We start from the raw sequence: 24,919 nt of genomic DNA on the forward strand, positions 1-24,919 counted from the left end.
AGAAACCATTGGAACTGAGGAGAAGCCTATTCCACAGCAGAAAGAAAGCCTGTCTACAATAAGCGTACGTTTAAGGGTGATGTATCTTCTATCCCACCAAACAGAACACTTTACACTAGTTTCAGCAGTTTTCCCGGCCGCAGCCGTTCGAACCTGGTTCACAAGCAATCATCTTTGTTCCTTTAGTCCAAAAGATGGAGTTCCTGTTCACATCCAAAATGTGTACCCACTCGTTCTCTTGCTGTTGGCTGCATTGGATGTACGACGAGGCAACTCGTCCAAAGAATGAAGGAACACAATCCACCATAGCTAGCTTGTATACCCAGTAGGACATTAGGTAGCTCAGTCGTGCGGCATCTAGTAAACATCGCACAGCACGATACCCAGCCTACGTTTCCGTATTGTTTTCAAGGCGCATGCTAATCAACCCAGATCGGCACAGCACCGCACACTCGCAGTGGCTAAAGTTGTCACCATACGCCATCGCGATCCGATTCTTTGTTGGCAAAACCGCTTTGTTCTCGTATTGAACTTGCCATGGTCCGGAACACCTCCCGTACATACATCCTGTGCTGAGTACACAACCACAACACTGCATGCACTGCCAAACTCAGGTCGTCCAATTGATGTCTCCTACTAGTTGTCCACTGACAAATAGACAATGCCGTCTCTCACTCGGCTTCCTGTTTCATGTACACTGTGCCTAGTAAATTGTTAAATACTGCTGCTTAGCCTTTGCAACTGCCTGACCCTAAATGACCTCACCGAAGACATGTTCGTCAACTCACTCGACATGGGAATTTCTGGAACACTGTCTGGATTTTGTTAGTTGAGCGGTCAACCGTTACTGACCTCAGGGCTGTGTTATCCAGCTCTCGGGCGCTCATCAACGGCGATACACAGTCTCAAAGGTGGAGTGCGCACGGTCTACACAAGTACCTTCGGAAATAAGTCAGATTTCCAGGTTTGATTACTTTCCGACAATACTGTTTCTCTTTCGTTTTCTTTTTCAAATTTTCTAACGACTTTAGATTAGCTGAGTAGTGTCTTGTGAAGTTTTTTGTGATTGAACTGGACAACGCGTGCTCACCCTCTGTGGGACGAGTTTTTCATGACGACATGGCTAAAATGCGAGACACGAAACTGAGCTGTCATCCATCGATTTAGCTCGCCAATACTTTGAAACGTCTTTAGTGTTGACTAGATCAACCATCATTGAACCCACATTCGAAAGTATGTTTCGTGCTCCACCACTTTACGCACAAGCAGTGAGACCACAGTAACTTCAATCATCAAGCTGATTAGTCAGTATCAAGACCACGCACCACAAATACTCAAGTGAGCCAAACGTGGCGTCTGGGTATCATGGCTCGCCACAGTCGATCCGTGATGGGTGGTTGGGTAGGTGAAACAAACGAAGCTTCCTGTTAACTTTCAGCGTTTTTTATTTTGCCCATCAATTTGATGCTATACTTGCCGGACCGGAATAAAGTTGTCTGCTTAAAGGAGATGCACCCAAGTCTCATCGCCCCATAAGTGTCCCGCGTAGATTTTATTTTATCTCAACACTTCGATACATTGCGGTTTGTTTTCTTCTGACGGAACTTTGTCCACACATCCCATGTCTCATGCCCCGATCTCTGAGTGTACTATCTACTTTGGGTCGAGATGGCTCAAGTGGTTAGAGCGCGAATTTACTGACCGGAAGGTCCGTGGTTCGAACCGGACCTCTGCCATTCGACTTCCCCTGTCTAGGCTTGGGCGACCTGGCAGTATCCCAGCCCTTGTGCTTCCTTCGGATGGCATGGCAGGTAGGCACCCAAAGGGTGCCACAGCTGAACGATTTATTATTTTTATCTACATTGTAGTCGGTTATTTGCGTACGCTGTTCACTTGGACCGGATTTCACTCCTGTTCATATCCTTCTACTTTCAGATCGTGGGTTCTATGCGCCTACGATTGTGTTGTGCTTCATATTCGTCTACGTTGAAGTAGCGGTCCGGTTGCGCGATCCCAAACACATCCCGCTGGGGATAGATATTTGCAGGCCTTTCGCCACACACTGGTAAGCGTGCAAAAGTGCCACTTGCGGTTTTGTTCATTTGTGGTTTAGCCATTGATACTATACCTTCTAATGAGCGCCCTTCTCACTGAGTAGCTTCCTAACCGCGTAGAATAATAACGTATTATTTGCTGCTTCCAACAATCACTAATTTAATGGCGATCGCTTTTCCATTGTGGGGACGCATTGACTGAGCGATTGGGTGGCACTCGATAAATCACGTTAAACGATTCGGTCCGGTGAACAGGGTGATCCGTAACCATTAAATCAGCCACAATCTCTTTGGTCACGTGTTTCGTTTTGTGGGATCCATTACACAATGACGCATGCTCAGCCATTCTCTGAGGCAGACGCCTAGTTTGTGCAAATTTCGCAAACGAAAGAATAGGTCACAAAATTCATGGGCCGATAACTTAACCTTAGTGTTAGTTTTGAGCAAGCGGTCACGGCTAAGCTACAAGGCTTAAAGCATTTTGATACGGTCTACCGATGTATCATTCAGAATTGTCACTAACACTGGAATTGTGCTGTAAACAAGTGAACCGTTCCGTGTTATGAATTCAAATGAACCAGAATACAAAAAAGCGAGCAATCTAACAGGATATCAATGAGAGACTGGAGTGGGATAAATTCTTAACAAAATGAATTTCTTCATTTGGAGGCAGTCCTTCTAACAGGACCATTTTACGCGCGGTTGTTTCAAAGACTCTACCGCTTCTCAACGCTGGCTTCACTTAAGTAGGCCGTTTGGGGACTGGCGGAATTCCTCTCCTTCCTTTCCTGATAGTCACTCTTGGATATCTTAGTACGAATTTATCTAGGCAACCGTTTTCTTCAAGTGCCCTTGAAATATAGTATAGGTCGTGTCGTCCGCCATTTTACCAGCCCTATTCGTCAGAAACTTAATTAGGTTTCCCATATATATACATTATATATATATATATACTCTATCCGGGGAACTGGTTGCCATGCGGTACACGTTATTTATAGTGAATTTAAAATACCCATCTCTGAAGAGGGCTGTCCTGTCTCCAAACTAATCTTACTTGTAGACACTGGAACCTGTCGTTGACTTTCCGCAGTAAATTGGAATGCCTAAGTGGGTCGAGCTAGAACGACAAAGTAGCTGCTGTGTTGTACTAGCTGAAAGATTATAAAATTATCATCAGCATAGCGTCTCTAAAATGGGAGCTGTCCGGTTACAAGGCTTACAACAGTACGTTCAATTTTGCTCATAAAATTATCAGCTAAAAAGAGGTCAACTGGGGCCTGATATTTGTTTTTTTTTTTTTAAATTCGTTTTGCGTGGTTAATAGAAAGTCTATCTCACTATAATATGATTTGTCATGTGTGACTATTGCATTTGCTCGGTACCAGATTTTTAAATTACAATCTCCATGTAATCAGTTATATATTGCATCTTGCTCTCTGGACGCTTCCACCAGTCATTTAAATTTTGGATTTGCTTCATGCAGTTTCTCCTTGGAGAATAGAAAGCCCTTCATTCTAGAGAACACGTAGAGGGAAGCAGAGTGACTGGATTTTTTTACCTTCCATATCTATGGTCGTACACTAGTTGCCGAGAGATACATACACACACCGTTCAACTTTGGGTTGCGCGAACAGGCGGTTTGTACCTTGGATTTAGCGGTCTACCTAACTGACGAATTCATTGAGGGCCTCATGCAACCTGGTCACATCAGACAACCTATATTTTTACTCTACCGGCCATGCAGGGTATGAAATCATGCCCATTTTATACTTCGTTTCAACCCAGGTTAATGTGTGCTTCTTCATCATGCTGCCTGGTTACATTTTTTTCCATTTAGAGTTGATTCTGTAGACCAAGCTCGGCCATCAACATTATGGTGTGCGATATTACCCAGTCTTCCATTCATGGGTAGGAATTGTTACGGAAACGAGCTGATGGACATTAAATGCGTGGTCTTCATATCGTACATGGTAAACTGGGAATATATGCTTGCGGAATGCACCCTACTGCTATGCGGTCCTAAAATGACAATGTTAAACAATTACTGAGGCCTGTGAAGCTGTGTGAAAATCACCATGGCATCAACTTGGTGGCTGTGACATAGGAAGTAACCTCTGGTCTTATCCCTCAAATGCTAACGGAACACAAGGGGAAGTAGATCCTTAAAAAACAAGCTTAGTTCTGCCCTGTAGTATGATATATTGATCACATTTTCACACTGACGGATTCTGGGACATAAAGACTGCTTTTAGCAACGAACAATGGTAGTATCCCTTAATCCGAAAGCTACCTCTGACTTTGTGGACCGTCAAGCACTATAGCAGTGTCTTTGGATCAAGGGTGTCCCCCATAAATTCTTGACTCTCCTTATGATACTCTACGCCAACTCCCGCGGATGTGCGCGGAAAGTTCTCGCCTGAGTTCACTACATCGATTAGTGTAAGGAAAGGCTATCCTTTTTTAACCTTCCTCTTCAACTTCTCCGTTAATATTATCATGGAGGACTCACTCCCATCCTCTGATACCTGTCGGTATCAGTACGCAGACGCTATAGCTCTTTTTTCATCCGACGCCTTCGAAATGCAAACAGTATTAAGTGATCTAACTAATTCTGCCTCATGGTTTGGCATTTGCTTCACACCTGCAAGGTGTATAGTGCTGCTGCAAGACTGGATGGGCTAAAACCCTAACTTCATGCTTGCAAATCAGCCGAATGGACAAGTTTGTCTACCTGGATAGTTGTATTGTTCCCTGTGGTCTAGGCGAGGGCATATTTCCATCCGAATTGGGAAGACCAGAGCAGCTTTTGTGAACGTTGCGTAGGCGTGACATCGGCTCATCTGCTATGTTCCAAGTTTACAATGCTGTGATGCGTCCCATCTATTTAAATGAGTGAGAAAATTGGCCTCTGCGTGATGTGGACATTAAAAAAATCCAGTGCTTGACCGTCGATGTCTTCCTAATCTGATGGGAACTTCGCATCAGTAGTGCTGAAGTACGTCGAATTTTGTTTCTTCGGAAGAAATAATTCGCTCAAAGTAGATGGGCTGATCACATAAAATGGGCTGTGCTGGCTTGGTCACGTGTTCCGTATACCATTCAACTGAATTTCACACAACCACGCGGAGGGTAGAAACGAGCCAGTGGAGGTCAAGTGCTGTCTTGGCAGTAGAGTATGATAACCTTTGTCAGCAAACTCAACCGCGCTGATCATTACCATCTTGGATGGGGACCCCGAGATAGGACGAATCAGTGATTAGAGACGTTGCGAGTTATAGCTCAATGGGACGCATGCGGCTAAGCTGTTGCTTTCAATATATTGCATCCTTCCCCCGATCTCCCCACTAAAAAGTCCACTGGCAAGCATCTACTAACTCATGGGCTATATCAGCTACCGGCTCCAGTGCACAGCTATTCGCCCATACCTCCTTCAGATCATTGATGGACGCGACTGCCAGTTTTAGTACGCGGTGATGACGATGTTGATGATGCACGATAACCGGGTAATGGAACGACCGATTCAAGCCTACGACGGACGTGGTTTTTTATATTTTAGAGCCCATACTTTGAAAGCACAAATTACCGAATCGATAGGGTCCCTTGAAGCTTGTCAAATGGTGTAAGCTACCAGGTTTATATTTCAACCGTGCACGTACGTGCAATCCGTTTCATGCGCATAATAACGATCAACGCTCAATGTGCATTTTTTCACCAGTAATGTACTTTTTTGTCCAAACAGTCGTTCAAATCATGCTGATTGTGCTTTAGTGGTTACCTATGGAAATAAACCCTAGTTTATTCTACAGCGCAGCTATCCTTGATCAGCACTATCATCAGTGCGCAATAGTCCGACAAAAATAGTGCGTATGTGGTTTGACTGATTTCGTCGACTGGTTGTTACTCTGTAGTAAGCAGCACAACTGTTTGTAGTCATTTCAGGCTAACGGTGTTTTATGAATGAATCCTAACTTATGCTAGACTGGGTTCGCTTTTTTATCAAGGACAACCGACCCCCTGGATCATAATCTGCAGACATAAAACTGTTTTTTGGAACGGTTCAGATCAGAGAGCTTGCTCGCTTTGATCGTAGCTTCAAGGCTGAAGACAGTTTGTTCGGTTTAGTAAAATTGAACCAGCGCGCTCAGTTATCATGCTATCACTCACGTTATCGTTAGTAATAAAAATAATAATCGTTCAGCTGTTGCACCCTTTCGGTGCCTAGCTGCCATGCCACCAGAAGAAAGCACGAGGGCTGTTTGTCCAAGCCTAGTAATATGATAACCCAAAAAGGCATTAGATTGGAAATCACTATGTTTAGCAGTGTCGAATCAGCCAATAAATCGTTTTAGCTTGTGCTTACGAAGGTAGAACGCCAACCCCAATGCAGGTTACTTCGCGGTTTTTCCACTGAATGTTGGAGTAGCCCGACCTCATCCTTACTCTGTTGTTAGGTCACAAAGTCCATCCTGAGAGCCACAAAATTATGCGTCAATGTCAAACCGAATTTAACTAGTAAGCACAAGTTAACTTGATCTTTTGTGGGTGGAGAGGTGGTACTATGTGCACTTCACTGAGCTTGTATTCGCAACGAGAAGGATAAAACACAAATGGCAAGTCGCCCGCTCCAATCCTAGACTGGTTGGTTAAAATCGATGGTGAGTTACAATAAGTTGGATTTCGCGTATTTTGGAGACGGTTGGTTCTTGTTAGGATTATCAGGCGAACCTTTATTGGTAGGTCTTCTCTCATTGGCTGTAACACCGAAGACTGTCCTAAGGCTCGGTACTGTCACCTCAAGGAGCTTCTCAGTGGTTTATCAAGATTGCAGTAAAAGCTGGAGGAATTGTAGCTCTGTATGGTCATGTAACGGTACTAATCTGCATATGAACCACCCTCATTCTACATGAGACGCATCCTTCGATCGGAACATCATTCAGGTTTCAACATGTCGTCTAACGTCAACAGTGGGTAATGATTTAATGCTTCCTGTGTGCTAATTAACGTCGTACATTTTTCAATAGAAATTATCGAGCTGAGCGATCGATGGCACAAAAATCCTGATGCGTTTTTCCCAGTCATCCTGATGTACCTTGTTTTTGACACATAGCTGCCATGCAACCTACGGGAAGTGCCGCTTTTTGCATACAGGTAAGTTTTTGGAGGTAAACGATCCTATCGAGATGTCGGGATTAGGCTCAAAGCACGGAACTTTCGTCGCAGCCCGTTACAGTGTGCACTGTAACAGGTTCCAAAACATTCGTTATCAGTTAACGTTATCATCCCCCCCCGTTCCAAAACATTCGTTATCAGTTAACGCTATCATCCCCCCCCCGATGGCAAATGTCCATTAGCTAGCTGATTGGAAAACTGCCAGGATTGTTAGCTGCACGGCTAACCTGGGTACGCATATCCTGGCTGGCCATTTCCTTCTAGAAGATCAAAGTCAACGGAAGCTTCTTTAGGAGACTGTCAACTTTCATAGCGGAGTTGCATTGGCTGATTGTGGTTCGCTAAGGAGTCCGTTGTTGAGAATATTGTTTGCTTGAAGGTTTTTCTCAAAGACGGAGTACTTGTTCTCTAACGTTTGGTTCGGTATTCCTCATCTCATGTATTCCGTTTCATTTCAGCGTTGGCTACCCTGCGGTTACTTTTGGGTTTGTGCTCAAGACTATGGTGTCGCACCACTTTCGGCAGGTAAGTTTGCTGCATTCTAAGGATTGTGGTGTATCCATGCAATGGGTTTACTCATTTTTCGCACCGTGACTACCCTAATTTTTATAGTCCCTCAGATCAACCGTCTGATATACTCATTTTGCCAGGACAAGTCACGTCGTCCTCATCCACCATAAACTACGTACATGTTGTTTGGTGCTCTTAGCTGTCATGGTTTCATACTGGGAGTGCGTATTCATGGCTACTTGTTTGGGTGGAAACCGTTTCTCTTTTTTGCATGTTGAAATGTCCCTCGGTTCATCATTGTTACCTGACCTTTATTCAACCTTAGGCGTTGAGCTTGATCAGGTTCCTAGTTCGCCCTACGAGATCACCAATGTTCTTTACCTCATTAATGGACCTTCCGTTTTGATTGTGCATCGAATCAATGGCGTTTCTGTTGGCGTTCAACCAACTTGTTTGCCTGATATGACAGGGTTTCAATGCAAAACTTGGTTTTTGAACAACATCTTAGAGTGCGTTGTGGCATCAAATTTCTCAGCACCACATCAGTCAGTCACAGGACATTCATCTGCATGATACCGCCAAACTCATGAGATAGGCTCATACTTACGTAGTACATCACAGTTGGCGTTTTTGTACGATCGGGAGACTTGTATCTGTTCCATCCATGAAATTCACGTCAAAATTATACGACCGGTTACATTTTCAGCCATATCACTACCGTAATGGAATGGGACGATATTTGGTCGGTAGATGTTGGGCACCCTTAGAAATCAAAATCTATAACTTATATGAATATCTCTTCGAGGAACGGAAGCGAAGCCGACAAAAAGCAGAAGCACCCCAAAGTTTCCAATGTCAGACTGTGATAATTTCCCCAATTTACAGCATCCCCTTAACAGTTTTCGGAGTTGTAGACGTTCGCCTGTTTGCACACTCGGTGTGCCCAAATAAGCTGAATACAGTTCGATACTGCCTTTGAATAAAGGAAGTGCGAATTACTGCATTGTCTTGTCAGATGTATCCTATTCTTGGCCTTCGTGGCGGTGGTATCCTTATGTGTGCACCAGAGTCTCGGTCGCCAAGCAAGATTTCTAATGGGTTCATTATGCAAGTATGTATGACCTCGTTCATACGATGGCAGTGTCTGGATTAGGACGCATTCAGAAAACGGATAAAGCGGTAAGGGTTGTGAAGTAGGAAAAAATGATGAAGGTTGGCGGATTCAAGCAGCCTTGAGTAAAACGCCCCTTTCCTTGAGCGGATTTTTCCTATCATTTTAGAGTTAACCGTGGAGCTGCGCTATCACTTATCTTGTAGAGCGGTTTTTCCGTACCAATCAGCCGTATGAAAATATAAATTGCACAAAATCAGTTTCAGTCGACGTATGTTTGTTTGGGTTGACTTGGAATGAGTAAATTGTCGATATTCATGACTCTGATGCACACATTCGGACATTCGAACAATTATTCGTGCCACCTTTCGCAACCAGCGGACGAGGACAGATGCCGCAACAAAACAAAGTAACGCTTCACGGTTCTCGCCCTCATTCAAAGCAACCGAATAAATGAACCTGCATTCCCCATCTCAGTCTGATTGAGCAAACCATGAACATACTAACATGCCGCTAAACAAATAGACAAAAGTCTATGGGGAAGCATCGCTAAAAAGTGTAAATTGATCCGTAGAGGTTAATCTGCAAAAATGACCGGAATTCGTCATTCAAACTTTCCTGAAGCGACCCTATGCATCTATCGCGCTTACTTTCCACATTTTGTTGACTTAACGTCATTTCGTTCAGGATAAATTCCCATAAACTTTAAACTTCGTCCCAAAGGATACCCGTCACCTGACGTAGAATGTCGATGGCCTTATAATTTATCAACGTATGTGTGGATGTAGGTACCCTGTTGCCAGTTCACAAACACAAGAGGCTTCATTGGTTCGCATCCAGTTGTCTTATCCGCCAAGTACATCTGACGCTTATTGCATGGGCCATGGCATTTGCAACTCGAAGGAATATCGTTAGATCCCCATTGAATTACGTTGAAGGAATTCGTTCTCGGTGTTGTATTGTGCATAGTCTTCGATTGCTGATGATGATGACCAGAACATCGTCACTTTTCTTGAATTTAGTTAAATACCGGGAAGCTCATTTGCGTCTTTCATCGAGTTAAGTAATTTTTTGAAGCTCTTGTGTGAATACTGGATTCGATTTGATTCTTCTCAGTGCTCTCAGGTCGGTACAACGTTGTGTAGGAATCAGCTCGGTCTTATGTGTTAGCCATTAGAATGCCCTTTCTACTAAACATTCCCGTCCGCGATGCACACGACAGCCTTCATCGCTAATGGTTTTACAAACGAAACTGCGTGGTGAAGCCTTGTCTCAACCAGATGGCAAGGTAGTCGACATTAAACTGGTCGTATGTACTCTACAAACCAGCCGTCCCAAAAGTTGATATCACGGGACTAGAGGAGTATGAGTCGTACCGACAGTACTATGAGGCAGGACCCTTTATCCTGACTTATTCGAATGGTGTTTTGCTTCATCTTGTAGAATGCTGAATGACAACGGGGATTGTTTACACGCCCTAAATACCACTAATTAGAGTGCAAAGGACTCCAGGAAGTATCACCTTGCGGGTTTTTGGTAGCAGTGGTAACAATAGTGTATATCATATCCGGTTTAGTGGGTTTGGTATATATTTCAACGGTTTACGCTCATTCTTGTGTTGGTTGTCCATACTTGGCGATCATTTGTGCTGCCTCTATTCTATCAGACAGATACTATCGTCAAGCTCGATCTGCACTTTTCAGCTAGATCACTTGCTTTGTAATGCGAGTTTTCGGCCATTCGTTTCAAATGGCTTCCGCATTGCAGTGAACTTGCTTCCAGTAGCGCTCGCGGTTTGGAGGTGTTCGGTACTCGGCCCGTTCACGTGGTCCGCAAGATGTTGCGGGAACTGTGCAGATAATCTCAGTCATGTAACAAGAATCGTCGTTTGTGCACAGTAATATAGACAACGCAACAGCTCGATTCACAGCATCAGACACTTTTCTCGAGGCGGCTGGATGTTGTGTCAGTCTTCGTAATTCATACTTTGAGTTTATAATCAAACGTGAAGTATATCGATAAAAGTTTGAATAACATTTGATACTTGTATTAAAGCGGTGGTGCAGACTGACAAAAAACAGATGTCTCAGTGTTGGGGTTATCAATATCCCCAGAAACTCTGTATCTTTGTGTGTGCTAACGAACTTCCGGCATTTTCAGGGTCAAACTATGGGTATATTTGCTTTGTCATTTTTCCACTGTTGCCTGTTAATCGCTTAGTGTTCGGAGCATTACAGTTGTGTCCAAGACTTCGTCTTCTTACCACAGGACATACTAGGAGTCGGGATCAGACATATTGTCACAGTCCGCGCATATTATCGTTACCCGCTGCGTGATCGAAACCGTAACACTTGGAAACATACTTGTAAGCCAAAGTAATTTCCGAAGGCCGCAATCATCTGTTGTAACCCTTTGGAATTGGAAACTGTGGCACAGTCGTCCGCAAACAGTAGCAGCATACTCACGCATCAGTGCTTCGGCGAAGGAACGCTCAGAATTAAATGAATGTTCAACTTGTATTGGAGTGGTATACTAATATCCGAACAACGGAACGTGTCTGCTGTCGTGGACGTTAGGTATGTGTCGGACGTGGCTAGTGTAATAGTCTAACGTGGACTCACACTCAGGTCAGCTTCAAAGTTCGTAGGGGCAGTTGCGCGTTTCCGTACCGAAATTCTCACCTCAGTGAAAAAAGTCAGTTGTTAGGTTGGCCCCGAACTATGCGTGATCATTTACTTGTGATTGGGTCTCAGGCTTTGATGAAGTGTACTAAGAGTCCTCAGATGCGAAAGAGCTGAGTTGAACCGTGGCGTTCTAAGATGTATAACCACGCTCGGGTCTTGTATGCGTGTTTCGGAGACACAGCATACATCAATTTTAAGGGAGTACAAGGTTTCAGCAAGCATTGCCTGTTCGCCAATTTGACGTAGAATACGGACGTTAAAAGCTCCTATATAGAAAATATCTCGTGGCCGCTGCGCTCTGAGGACGCCAAAAGACTTTCAGTGTTTGACCATCGATGCCTTCGGAACATTGCCCGGATCTGGTAGGAACACCGGATCAGCAATTCTGAAGTACGTCGAATGGTATTCGCGAGAAATAACCCACCCTCGATAGATGAACTGAGCATACTGCATAGGTTGCGCTGGCTTGGCCACGTGTTGCGTATGCCAGTCGACCGACTTCCTCGAAGGGCTCTTTTCTCACGACCATGTGAAGGGTGGGAGAGAGCCAGAGGCGGTCAAACAATGACCTGGCAGCGAAGTATGAAAGCCATTACCAGCAAACTCAGCTGCGCTTGTCACTGCCGTCTTCCTGGATGGGGACCCCGAGACGGGCCACGTCAGTGGCTAGAGACATTGTCAGACATGGCCCAATCGTGCCCTCAATGGCTCTCATGCATCCAAGCTATTGCCTTCAACACATAGCTCCTTTTCCAACCCCCCCCCACTACTTGACAACCCACTGACAGTGCTGGATTTATGCACCAATTTATCAGCTTTCACCTGCAGTGCGCAGCTACCTATCCCCCCCGAATCATCAGTGAACGGAACTGCGGCAGCTACTGTACGACGAGTACGCGGTTATTACAGCTGACATTGATGATGGTGATGATGAGTCCTTAGATATGCTTACCACAACATGACATATTTCCAGCTACAAGTCCACAAGTTTCCTTGCCTTTTACATGATCGAAATACCCAGTTCATGTTCAGTGCACACTATCAAAACCAATCATTATGTTATTCACTTTTGTTCCTGTATAGCGTTGCTTTAGCGGCCCCCAAACTGCTCTTGGGTGTGTTTTGCTTTTGTGGTCTAACTGTTGGAGCATGGTTACTGTGAGTGCGTTTTCGCTTGTCCACGTGATGCACACAATGAATCACGTGATTATTGACCATCACTAGGCTTGTTAATCTTTTTGTTAATCCTGATCAGTGGAAGCCTCAGATTCTTGTGGATTTTGCCCCACTGATACCTGGAAAACGCAATAAGTTTGCTTCTGCTTTCACGTTCTTATGAGAATTTCATCGGTGGACAAAAGTCTGCTCCACGGACCTCTGACCGAATCACCGTATTAAACTGCTCAGAGTGCAACCAACTCAACCTATCTGTCCATTGCTTACGAAAACCAAAGTACCGTTTCAGTCACATGGCCTCATTGCTCATACACCGTAGCCCTCCAATAGATATTTGAGCGGACCAAATAGTCCACGTTCACACAATTGTTTGGCCTAGAAACCGAGCCTCTTAACCATTTTATCCATGTTTCGCTATTGATATGGTTGCCCTTATATTTTCAATATGACACTTATCAGTCTCGAAACAAAAAGTCTGGCTTCAATTCTATCTCACTTAGCAGTGGACTTAGTACAAACTTGCTGCCTTATGTAATATTGCTGGAATAGAAACAGCCTGGTTGCAAAGTGAGCTAACAATCACCCCAGTGTTTCTTACCACTAGCGTCTCCCTTTTACCACAGAACAACGGTGTGCTGTAATTGACACATGTGACGTGTTTAGGCGGTTTTTGCCTTCAACTGGAATATCTGCATCGAGTGAAATTTAGTTATTTTCGTTTGTTAGCAAAATGGCCTTGACAAACCTCACTATGTGTGAGAAGACTTCTGGACAGTTCGTTACAATTCTTCTTAGCATAATTTCGCTTCTTTACCCTGTTGGTAGGTGGCATCAGACGACAGCAAATTTAGCAGTCCAAAAGTCTATCATAGTGACTTCTTGGGACAGTGTACAACGAAACGGAGAAATTAATGGCGGAATGTAGCTATGTGTTATACAACACAGCTGGTGTATTCCAACCTTTGTGTTCTTGGTTCCGATAACTTTCTTTGAGAGTAAGCCGAGTTTAGGTGCGTTTCCATGAATGTGGTCACAGAATGGAGTTCCCTGCACGGATCTAATCCTTCCTTTAGAGCGTTATCAGAAGATTAGACTTCCACATATGATTCGTTCTCATAATGAGACCCGATGTGGGTAGTCGTCTTCATTATTCTTCTCATCATAAACAACAACCTCGTTATTGACTGTGTGCTTCATTCATGAGTTGTAACTGTCAATCACAGCTCACAGCAGTCTAGCGGTACGGTTCATCAAGCTATATCTGGTAAAATAGTAAACTCAGTGACATGGGCTTATGAGCAATAGGCGCTTGGCAGTGTTGCTCCGTAGTCGGTATGACAGCCATTTCTTATTGGTAGTTCATACTAACAACCCTATCCAACCGGATAATTCACAGGAGATGAGGATTCAAACGCTGACAAATCGGGCCATATTTCCCTATACAGTCCAGTGGGTGAGGCAGTCGTTGCAGGGCCGGTCTTTAGGAGAGGATGGTTTGATGTTTGTCTGTGAAGAGCACAAGTCCACACATGGACCGCACTGCATAGAGGACTTCCATTTAAAGGGTTCACGTTGTGATCATTGTCAACCATTATTTACCAAAACATACTCGTCCCATAGAGACAAGTCCTTGTCCGTGCGGCCTCTGTTGATGAACACAAGTGAGTTTGTGGAAACGTCTCTGTTGTTACTACTTCTCCAGCAGAACGTGCTTTCAGTCTCAGTCGGGACGAAAGTATTGGGCACAACGAATGTACCGGATTCCGGATCCTTTGATTAATCCTGTGCCCGAGTCTGTCCATATGGCCTTCGCATGCTGCCACGTGATATAAGTTGGTTTTCCCACTTCTCTTTTGAAAAATCTACCGCACTTGGGCTTCATGATCAACTTGTTTGATTTCTATCACAGCGAAGGCAACGGTCGGTGGAAACACAAAACGCGACGTTCTTTGCACTACTTGAGGAGGCACTTCCCAAAGAATTGCGCCAGTACCTTAAGACAGGTAAGTCCTATGCATTATTTACTCGGTGCTCTCCTTGTTTCTTGCATGGATCAGACGGATTGTCCACTTTAGCACACCGGGGCGAGATGGCCGAAGTGGTTAGAGCGCGGATTTACTAACCTGAAGGTCCGCGGTTCGAATCCGACCTCCGCCACTCGACTTCCCCTGTCTAGGCTTGGGCAACCTGGCAGTATCCCAGCCCTCGTGCTCCCTTCGGGTGGCATGGCAGCTAGGCACCGGAAGGGTGCTACAGCTGAACGCTTTTTAGCACACCGCGTGAAAAGAGTTGGAACCAAGTTCCCAGACAGAAGTTTTACCCAGACATGGCAGCTGGCACCGGAAGGGTGCTACAGCTGAACGCTTTTTAGCACACCGCGTGAAAAGAGTTGGAACCAAGTTCCCAGACAGAAGTTTTACCCAGACGTTTACTTTATTACTCATTACAGTCTGTTGGCACTGGCGTTCAGAGAAGTTTTTACCACTGCGGATTTTAAGACTTTCAAAGGTGTGTATCGATCGAATTTCTCCAAAGTTTTCGAGTAATTCTGCCTGGCTTGATCATCAGCTCTGCAATATTGACAAGGCTGGACGTAAACACTGCTTCAGGGGTCTCGACAAGCCCACGATTGCTTTTAGGCCTTGGAACCAGTGGTGTGTTCTTCCACAGTATCTTTTCTGTACGTCATGACTACATGAGCAGGCCATTTCCTCAAAAAAAGAATTGTTCTAGTATTCCTCTGCGACTGGTATTTGGACGGCCAATTTGTCTTGTTAATTCTTGCTTGCTTGCTTACTTCCACACCAGCGCTGTGCTCATTAGTATGGTCTCAGTACTTCACAACCCTTCGGTTTTCATCAAAGTATCCTTAAATTGTTGGTGTGCCCCTGTTCAACCGTCCGTTTTCTCCAGGTTCATATTTTGCTTATGTTTTGTCAAGTCCTGCGACCCTTGTTCAAAGTAAGCTGACCCCGAGCTAGTGATGACCTTCCTACTCACATCGCCATCGCTATGTGCGGCTGGTTACTCCCCATGCTGAACTATTAAAGATTTGTGAACATTGATTTTTTGTCTTAAGTTTAGCCCCGGCAACAATTTTAGGGAATCAGTGTGTGAACTGGTCGGTACAGCGAAGTAAAACCGAATGTTCTGCTGTAACTGTGTTCCCTACACCTGGGAGTTATTATTCGACAGATTTTGGTTTATTGTAGAGTTTCGGTTTTACGACAGTTCTATTATTAGACCAACTCGTATTTGATGTTAATCTACATCCGTTCGATTAGCACACGCAGCAGTCCAACAAAACATGTGGTGTGTGAGAATTTCACGTTTTTCGTTTACAAAAGTCACTCTCTAATTGTCCTCGTTGTCCTCATCTGACATTGCTCTCATATTGATTGATTCGAAACTGGAAGCTGGATAAGCCCAGCTTCAGCACGGCCATGGTCAATGACGGCAACAACTACTGGGCACAACTTTCATTTATGAATGATCGTACCAGTGCACATTGGCATAATCCAGTGTGGAACGTGAAGAAAGGGGATAATGTGGAAGTAATTTCTTTTAGTTCGGTAAACAGTCCGATTTACAGATGTCATTCTATCGAATGACTATCTCTTCAACACTCTTCCTTCTAACACGAACATGCGGATAAAGGCGTCACTCGCGAACGATAGATCTCTCCCTCCTCTGAACGACGACAACCTATCTGTTCCATCCTTATTTGCCTATTTTTAGGTCGTAATGGATATACTAAGCTGGATAGACCAGAACACCAACAACGCCGATTAGAATTGTCTACCTACCGTAAAAAGCACAGAAGTATCTTCGTAATTGGTTGTACAAGTTCACCCCATTGCTGGTTCGTTTTTTATTGTATCTTGGTTACCAAAATAGTGCACACTACCCTTGTCTGTTTGCCGACGTAAACGGAAGGGAACTTGTATTTTGTAAGTTGACCGCCTATAAACACGGTTTAATGATTATACAACACGGCAAGACGGACCTGTTCTGTTGACACGCTTAATGGCGAACTGAACCACTTAGATGAGATTTTGCACCTGACTGGTCACTAATAATGGTCCAGGAAACGAAGGCTTTCAATGAAATTGCTTATTCCTTTGGGTGTTTTGAGAATTTGCAGAATTGGACGTTCCTCATCCCTTTTCTTTTGCGGTAAATAAGGTTTCTCCATGTCAAAGAGATTTTTTCATCTTCCCCGGGGATGTGGTGAAATATTGCAAGCTTGGTGATTGGCTTACGGACGTTTCGTTACCATTCGGGAACACGTCGTCAGTGTGGGCTGGTCACATTACTGTAGAATACATCAGATAGCTGGCTAGAAGCTGCCTAGTGTCCTCTCCAAGGGCGGCAGACGAGACTGCTAAAAAAACTGAACCCGTATATCCTCCAAAGTTACATGTACTCATGAACGAGGACCCGGAACTTTTCGTGCATACATTTTTTTACCGTCAGATAACCTAATGAGAATGTTGCTAGATTGGTGAAAAAAACTATTAAAGGATTCTCGGTGATACGTTGGGTGTGTGGGTCACCTAACACATCGAAATCGAGTCTAGAAGTAATCCCAAAGCATGATCAAGTTCAAATTCAGCTTTCTGGACACGCTGGTAGCATCACAAAACTGGGCTGCAATAGGCATGTTCGAGTTATGGTGTAGGAAGCTTACGGAAATAATCTGTTTGAAGTCCTTGCAAAGTTCTCTTTTGGTGCGTGTGTGTGTTCGTTTGTTACCCAGCTAAAATTCGTGTAAATGCATGTTGTGGTGTACTGAACGCCAACCCTCAAGTTTCCTAGGTGCTTCACTGAAGATCCACTCTAGAGCTTGCCAGATAAAAAGGGAGATGTTTGTCGTGGATATAACTTCGGAGACTTCATTTCTAGCTTCCTCACCATATCAGCGCCGATTCCAAATATTTTCAAGACCGAAGTATGACAATACTTTTCAACAGCAAAACTGCCCAGCTATACTAAAAAAGGTATTCGTATTTTCGGACTATATGCGGTACTTTTTCACTGGCCAAGATTGCTATGCAACAAATAAGTTTATTTTTGTTTTGTCTCCAAATGAATGTACATTTAACGTGGAGAAACGCTATCCGATGACAAACTTAACACTGTCACTTCCAAGTTGTTGCGTTAGAAAAAGCTACTTCTGAGTCCCTGTCTCCTATCGACACATATTGTATGGTCGAACGCTAAAGCTAGAAGTAGCTTATTCCACATAAATCCTGTCGTTTTCTGCAATGACGCTGCATGACCACGACCCGTCGAACAGTTGACACTGCCACCACCACGCCGCCGCTTCAAACCCATGAGTTTGGTTACCGGTCTTCAACCAGCTGAAAGAACGTTTTCTAATAAATGAAGTGAACTTGTCGGTCTTAGTTCAATTGTGTAATGTTGCGTTCCCTCTGTCCGCATGTTTTTGCGTGTGGTCTTTTGACTCTACTACTACTGTGTACCTTTTCGAGCCCAAGATAGCTCAGTGGTTAAGACGTGAACTTACCAGAAGGTCTGTGCTTCCAACTTAACCCTGCTACTTGGGTTTTCGTCTGTTTCCTCGACCTCATTTGGTTTGTTGGAGAAATCGCAATCGGCCTTACGCTACCCACCCAATCCAATCCAATCTTTGAAATGACGACGGTGTGCTCTTTTTGTGAGACTGTTTGTCTTTCGCGAAAAAAAAACTCGGAGATTTCGCGTCCCAGCAAAACGTCCAAAGTTTGTACATTCACACGTTATTGACCACTGTCAATGTGGCAAAGTGAGAATGAATGCATCAAGAAATTGTTCAACCGGGATTTATGTTCTCAGGGCAATTTGAAAGGTGTAACCTTCATTCGTAATCACATTGGCACAGTGCACTCATTTAGTAGTGACATTTAAAATCTCTGTGTTCAACCTTAGGGGGCGGGGATGAAAAAATTGTATATCCTTGTTGAACTGTGGACTCACTTAGGATTGAACCTTCAGTTTGCACAGGTGAGGTGATTCTGTATATTGTTTCCTGTAGAGAGGATTATTTTTACGGCACCTCTCAATGGGAGACTTATATAAAAAGACTCTTGATGGAACGTGTTCCTAAATGTTCTACCTTGTGTATCAATCATCCGAAGAGAATCTTTCGCCACTCATTTTTGTGGTAACGTGCATTTTTCGCGCTAGTATGTGCACGGGTATTAGTTCATCCACCCAGAGCAACTCAGGCGGATGCAAACAGTCACTTCAGGGACGTCAGACTGTTTCATTCGTGCCCTTTAATTCGCTTGCTAAACAGAACAAAATGAACCAAATTCCGACAGTCCAAAACAGGTTAACATACGAAAACCGACCCTCAGATGTTGAACACAAATCAAACAATTGCATCCGTAAGGTAACTTTATTGACTGATCCACTGGAAAGTTGGGCTGGCCGGAAAATCGCAGCCGCGTAAGTTGTTAGCAATCATCCGGTATTGCACAAAGCCCAAGTCCAAGGAGACATCAGTCCAAATATCCAGAACATAATTCACTCGGAGAAATGTTTTTCCTCGCAACTAAACAAGGTCTACCCAGTTTGAACAAAAGTGTGAAAAGGCGGCCTTGGCTGTCTTCTTCCTCGACTGCTAGGGGTAGATTTATTTAATGACCCTTGCGATTTTTCCTAAGTGCCTTGCAACCTGTAGTGGTTAGAAAATAATTTTTATGGCCTTTTCTTTAGTGGCGACTTAGTTTTGAACAGACCCTTGAAGTGGTTCGTGCCTCAAATTTGCAACGACACTTCTTATAAACGATATGATGTGGTGTTTTTTATGAAGGGCGAGTACTGTATTGAAAATTTATCGTTTCAGAGGAAGTATTACCTACTGCAGGCAGACACTTACTTTTACCTTTACGATTATAACAACAGGCTTAGTTATTTCGCTTGAAAAGCAACTCGCTATCTTAGTAGGGGTCTGGTATCATCTTTTTATGTCTGCCAAAGGACTCTTGGTGAATGTTTCCTGGAAGACACGATTCGAATGGTTTAGTTAATTTTCTGGCAGCATTCACTTTAAGCGTTCCCAGGAGAAATAGTTGAAATAATGAGCGTCCTGTCTAGTTTCCTTACACTGATTGTGTATGCTTACAAAAAAATACTCCCGAACAAACTTCACAATCTCGGTCAACCTTTTCAGATGGATCGTCTCCAAAGTCGAACCGAAGCCTACCCAGTCCTCCAGATGTCCGACCTGCTCTGCCAGCCAGCAGTAGCATACTGCCGTCTACGAATCGCTCAGTAAGCAGCAAAGACAAGGTTGGCGTGTCAGCCCCTAGCGGCCGAAAGCAGGCATCTGGTGGCCTCAAATTAGATCCGAATTTATCGTCCTTGTCGAGTTGCTCTCCGGACGTTCTTCGGCCCCCGGTAACAGAAGGGAGCAATCGACCGGTGGTATTCGCCCAACACAATGATTCTACACATTTGGGCAACTTAGCACTCCCAGAATCCATATCGGTGAGTTTTTATAGCCTAGACTTTCGATAACCCAGGTGATGTCGTTGATCAGAATACTTACATTTGCGTATCGAGTTTTTATTAATAGATTTTGTGTAGTTTATATTAAGTAGTTGTTTCGGAGCTAATTTCTCGCCCATTTTTCTAAAACATTTTTTAAAGTCTTACTTAGTAGTCTGTTGCGGAACATTGCTCCCTATCCGACCGTTTACTACATATTGTAGCGTTGTTCTCCGGATTTCCTTTCAACAATCTAAATACGACTTTGTCGAGGAATAATGTACAGCTGTTTGTTACCCTCTAGAGGAGGTTGATGTGCATCTCACAAATCCTCATGGCTAACCGAAACCACTGTTTTGTAAACCAAATTCCAACGCGTTGAAGGGTTGAGTTTAACCATGCACAACCGCCACGATATTCATTCTGGTTCCCTCCCTGGTTGTACCCACTCCCGTAGAAGGTCCTCGGTACATCCTCGAACAAGAGGCAGTCAGCTTAAATAACGTAACTCTTCGCAGACCCATGAAACCTGTTTCCACCTTGCCTGTTAGTCCTTCCGTACGAGGGGACTGTTGCGATGTCGATGGCCAGCTGTTTAATGACTAAAGATGCGAGCAGACGTTGGCGCTTCAACACGCCTGAGATGGGCTCTACTGCTGCATTCTTGCCTCGACAATAGTGTTCAAATTGCTAGTGTGTGCAGGTTACTTGTTTGCACAGTTATGAGGTGCTCGATGAAGCAATGAGCCCCACGTTAGTGTAGGTAGTCAAATATAGTAATCGAATACTTCAACTGGTCTCCTTTCGAGCATCATCTTAACGCAAAAAATGTTTTATTTTATCGTGCAGCAGCTTATTTTTGATCATGTCGATCGCGGTGGACAAGGCACATAGGTGCGCAGCGACTTCTGCTTGTTCTCCGGTCATCTACTCATTCTATTATTGCGAGCTCCACCCGTTAGCGTGACTGCTGTTTTCATTGTTGTCATTCGTTCAAAAACCCTCCGTATCAGCTGACACCGTCGTGCCACATGTGCGAAGTTTATGAGCAATGACCTTCGAAATAGGGCGTTTTTTGCCCTCTCCTGTGCCAGTTTTCTGTTGCGCCTAACATTCAGGGCTGTGCATGTTTTTCAGAGGCACTTCAACTCCTAAGTTATGTGAGTACACATTTGGGAGATTAGTTGTGTACCGGCTGGCCAAGCTTTTGGTGGTCACTCCTACAGGTAGTTGCTCAGGCTGCTGATCGACTTATCTGTGCTCAAGCTCGGGTTTTAGTGAACATGTGTATACCCTAAAGTCAGAGCAAACATTTGACCACTTCTGTAATTTCAGTCAGGCTTTTCATCAAATTCCCATCGAAAATTTTCCGGCTGAACTAATTTAGGAGATCATTATAATCCCACTTGCCGTTCTCAATAAAACCGCTCACTTTACTGCAAATTAATTAACACCTTTTCTGTGTATGAACTCACGTACTGTTCCATTCACTTCCATTGGTTAGGAGCACACCTAACAGACGGTCTCTGTGGTTTTGGACTTCTGTACTAGGGTTTGTCATGAAGATTACTTTTCTATAGAGGGTAATCAATGCTCGTTCGTTCATTCTGAGCCGGCCCTCTTAAGTAACCGTAGACTTAGCTGAAACACTAGGGACGGGCTATAAACTGTCATTTTTACCCGACGGGTGTTTGACAGGCACTGTCAGGATGCCATCTACTAGGCCACGAGTGGTTTCAGTTAATATTTTCACCGAAGTGTTCCTGAATCGGAACAGCAATACTGGATTTCAGGAATCGACACTGCCTAGCTCCGCTTATAATGATAACTTTCCAGTTGTATTACCGCAATACTGATTGCAGATGCTCATCTGAAGAACTGTTCACGAAACAAACACGATAATTTGCTCAGCTGTCTGCAGTACGACTGATAAAAAAGAGTCCAACAGTGATCTGAGTTAGCCGTTATTATATTTCCCCTTGATGGGAGTGACACTTAGGGCATTCGTTTTATCCAGGTCATCGCGGCAGGACTACATTGACGATGGAAAGCGTGGTTTTTAGGTTAACAAGGTACAGCCAAAACACCTTGCACATGCTCATCAGTCAAGCAGAAGGAGCGCTACCTTCTCAGGAATATGACTTTATTGCGTCGGAAGGTACCTTCCTCCAAGAAGTCCAGTTTATTGTTTATTTCCGCAAAGGTTGACAACAGAATAACGGCCAAACTGACCTAGAAGCTACCATACAAGTTGACGAATTTCGGTAAGAAATATGAAGGAAATATTTCCAATTAGGTTCCCAAATGTACCTCATCTCAACAATTTCTACGCTCACACTAGACGTCAGATGATCGTTTCAGAATTCTCACGAAACTGAATGTTTGTGATGCATAGGATAGCCTAACGAGGCCGTACCATCACTCTCGCTTGGACTCGCACTTTTTCCTCATTAGTTTCAGGTATTAAGATGGTTATTTCTCAGTGTCCTTCTTATCACCGGTAGCCCGGTAAGTTCGTTTAACCGCACTATTTTAGTTTCTGAAGTATCATCTTACTTAGATGTTGACACTTGATTTCCCAAGTTCCTTGACGAAAATTTGATCTTCTGAAGTGCTTTCTGTATAATTACCACGCGCAAAACCTCCCGTCGAAACGCGTACTTTGACTGAATAGCTACTCATCTGAAACGATAACAGTGAAGTGCTGGAATTATACGCTTACCGTAATAACCTGATCATACTGTGTTTTTTTTTAAACCCAAGTCGCAGATTGCTCTTTCTGAGACAGACAATGTTGAAAAATCCGATGACACAATCGCTGCGTCCCCTAATACCTTGTGGCGCACTGCTGACCAAATTGATTTGGAATTCTCTTTCGATGACCAAGCGTCTGGGCATCAATTGGGTGATTCCGAACAAAATGGTCAAACAATCCAAGCTCCCAAGGCGCCGTCTTCTGTTAGCTCCACGACGTCGACCTCTTCATCATCGTCAACTTGCTCTTCATCATCCTCGTCCTCCCTGTTTGTCACGGGTCACCCTAGTCGGTCTGTACTCAGTACGCTTGGCGAAAGGCTAAACGAAGCCAAACAATCGACCACAGGTGGAACTGATTTGGCGAACAGCTCTTCTATGGCAAAGTCTTCAGTCTCTACTACCAATCCCACTAACACGGCCAGTACTGTCAAGTCCACTGGGAAATCAGGCTCTCTCCAGGGTACCTCTTCGAAAAATGCGACCAAGGATGAATACACCTTGAAGTATGTTCCACAGGATCCATCTTCATTTACGGTCCCAACTGATATTGGTTTTATACGGCACGTCCATAATAGATTGTTGCCTGTTGTTAGAATCCACAAGATCACCGTAGTGTACTGCCCATTAACCCCTTCAGAGAGCTCTCTCGCAGGGTTAAGTACTGATACGTCATCAAATTTCAAATGGCACTGTTTAGTTTGTTTGTCCTTATAATTTCCAATGTATTCGTCCATTTTCACCATGTTAGCAAGTAGCCTCCTCTCCCCGAGCAAAGACCACATGCACAGAACGGCGCGGGATTGTCCTTTTTTGGAAGGTGGCTTGTTGAACTGTAGGGTAAAATGTGGTCGAATATACATCCGAATCTATGATATACCGCAACTTAAAAGGCCACAGATATTTTCAGTTCAAACTTTATCTTCTATAGAAATCTTACCTTACTAGTCACATTGTGCATACGTCGCAGTTGCCCATACGCCCACTTTTTTCAGAATATGCTCTGCTGAATGGTGTTGCGGCTAGACTCTCATATGCCGCACCATCAACCTTGGATACTTGAGCACGGGATCCCACTGTCTTCTAGAATGGGCTAACTCATTAAAACATTTTCCATCAATTAGCAAGGAATCGGTGTGCACAGTGTTCCATCTAAAAGCGTCAGATCTATTCATCGTCGTATAAGCGAATCCAAGACTTCAAAGTAAAAAGCCAAACGCAGAAGATGGCTGGCATCCTGCAAATAGAACTGACTGCTTCACTCCAGCCTGACATTAAAGTTTCTAGTTTGGAGCACACTGCGTCATATTTCACCCTATTTAGCAACGCAAGTTCGACGTTGGTTTTGCACGTGAATGTTATAGGCCAATAGATGAAGCAACCGTCCTCCACTGTCCGTACGTACCGATTCCATTGCATATCGACCTCCTAACCGAGTTTCAGATACGCTTAGCCTGTCCACTTGCGTATTCATATCTCTGGCAACGATCATGACGTCTGAGCTTTTAGCTCGCCGCAACAGAGCATTCAGGGCGTCGCAAAACTTGTCTTTGACGTCGTCAGAGCTACAGTCAGTTGGGGCGCAGACAGACACAATGAACAGACGGCGGTCAGCTTCACGCTTATGAGACTCCTTCATAAACGTTGCCAGACGAACCGCACAGAGGTGACTATCAACAGGTATCAAGGAACTTTCCTCCCGGTGACGTAGGACGATACCAACCCCTGCACATCCCGGCGCAGCAGACTCTGGATCACCAGAGGTGCCTGTGGGGTCGAAGTGCTCCCTGGGCCTCCGCTCACAGACATCGAGTACGCAGACGACATAGCTCTTCTAGGATCTGACCCCGTGGCATTGCAAACAATACTAAATAATATAAATAATTCTGCCTCGCGGTTTGGTATGCGCTTCACACCTGCAAAGTGTAAAGTGCTACTGCAAGACTGGGTGGGCTCGAACCCTA

General features: G+C 44.3%; 1 protein-coding gene across 1 annotated transcript in view; it reads left to right on the top strand.

Moving 5' to 3' along the window:
- The window catches only part of T265_13733 (hypothetical protein), a gene marked incomplete at both ends in the record, with an annotated part of 76,186 nt that overhangs the window by 32,372 nt on the left and 18,895 nt on the right, over positions 1–24,919 (top strand). The window contains 6 exon segments of the mRNA XM_009170238.1: positions 1,646–1,864; positions 1,869–2,065; positions 7,682–7,748; positions 14,614–14,707; positions 19,885–20,201; positions 22,965–23,461. Coding sequence (XP_009168502.1) covers positions 1,646–1,864; positions 1,869–2,065; positions 7,682–7,748; positions 14,614–14,707; positions 19,885–20,201; positions 22,965–23,461 — 1,391 coding nt within the window.

The sequence above is a fragment of the Opisthorchis viverrini genome (assembly GCF_000715545.1).
Source record: "Opisthorchis viverrini unplaced genomic scaffold opera_v5_97, whole genome shotgun sequence".
Lineage (NCBI taxonomy): Eukaryota > Metazoa > Platyhelminthes > Trematoda > Opisthorchiida > Opisthorchiidae > Opisthorchis > Opisthorchis viverrini.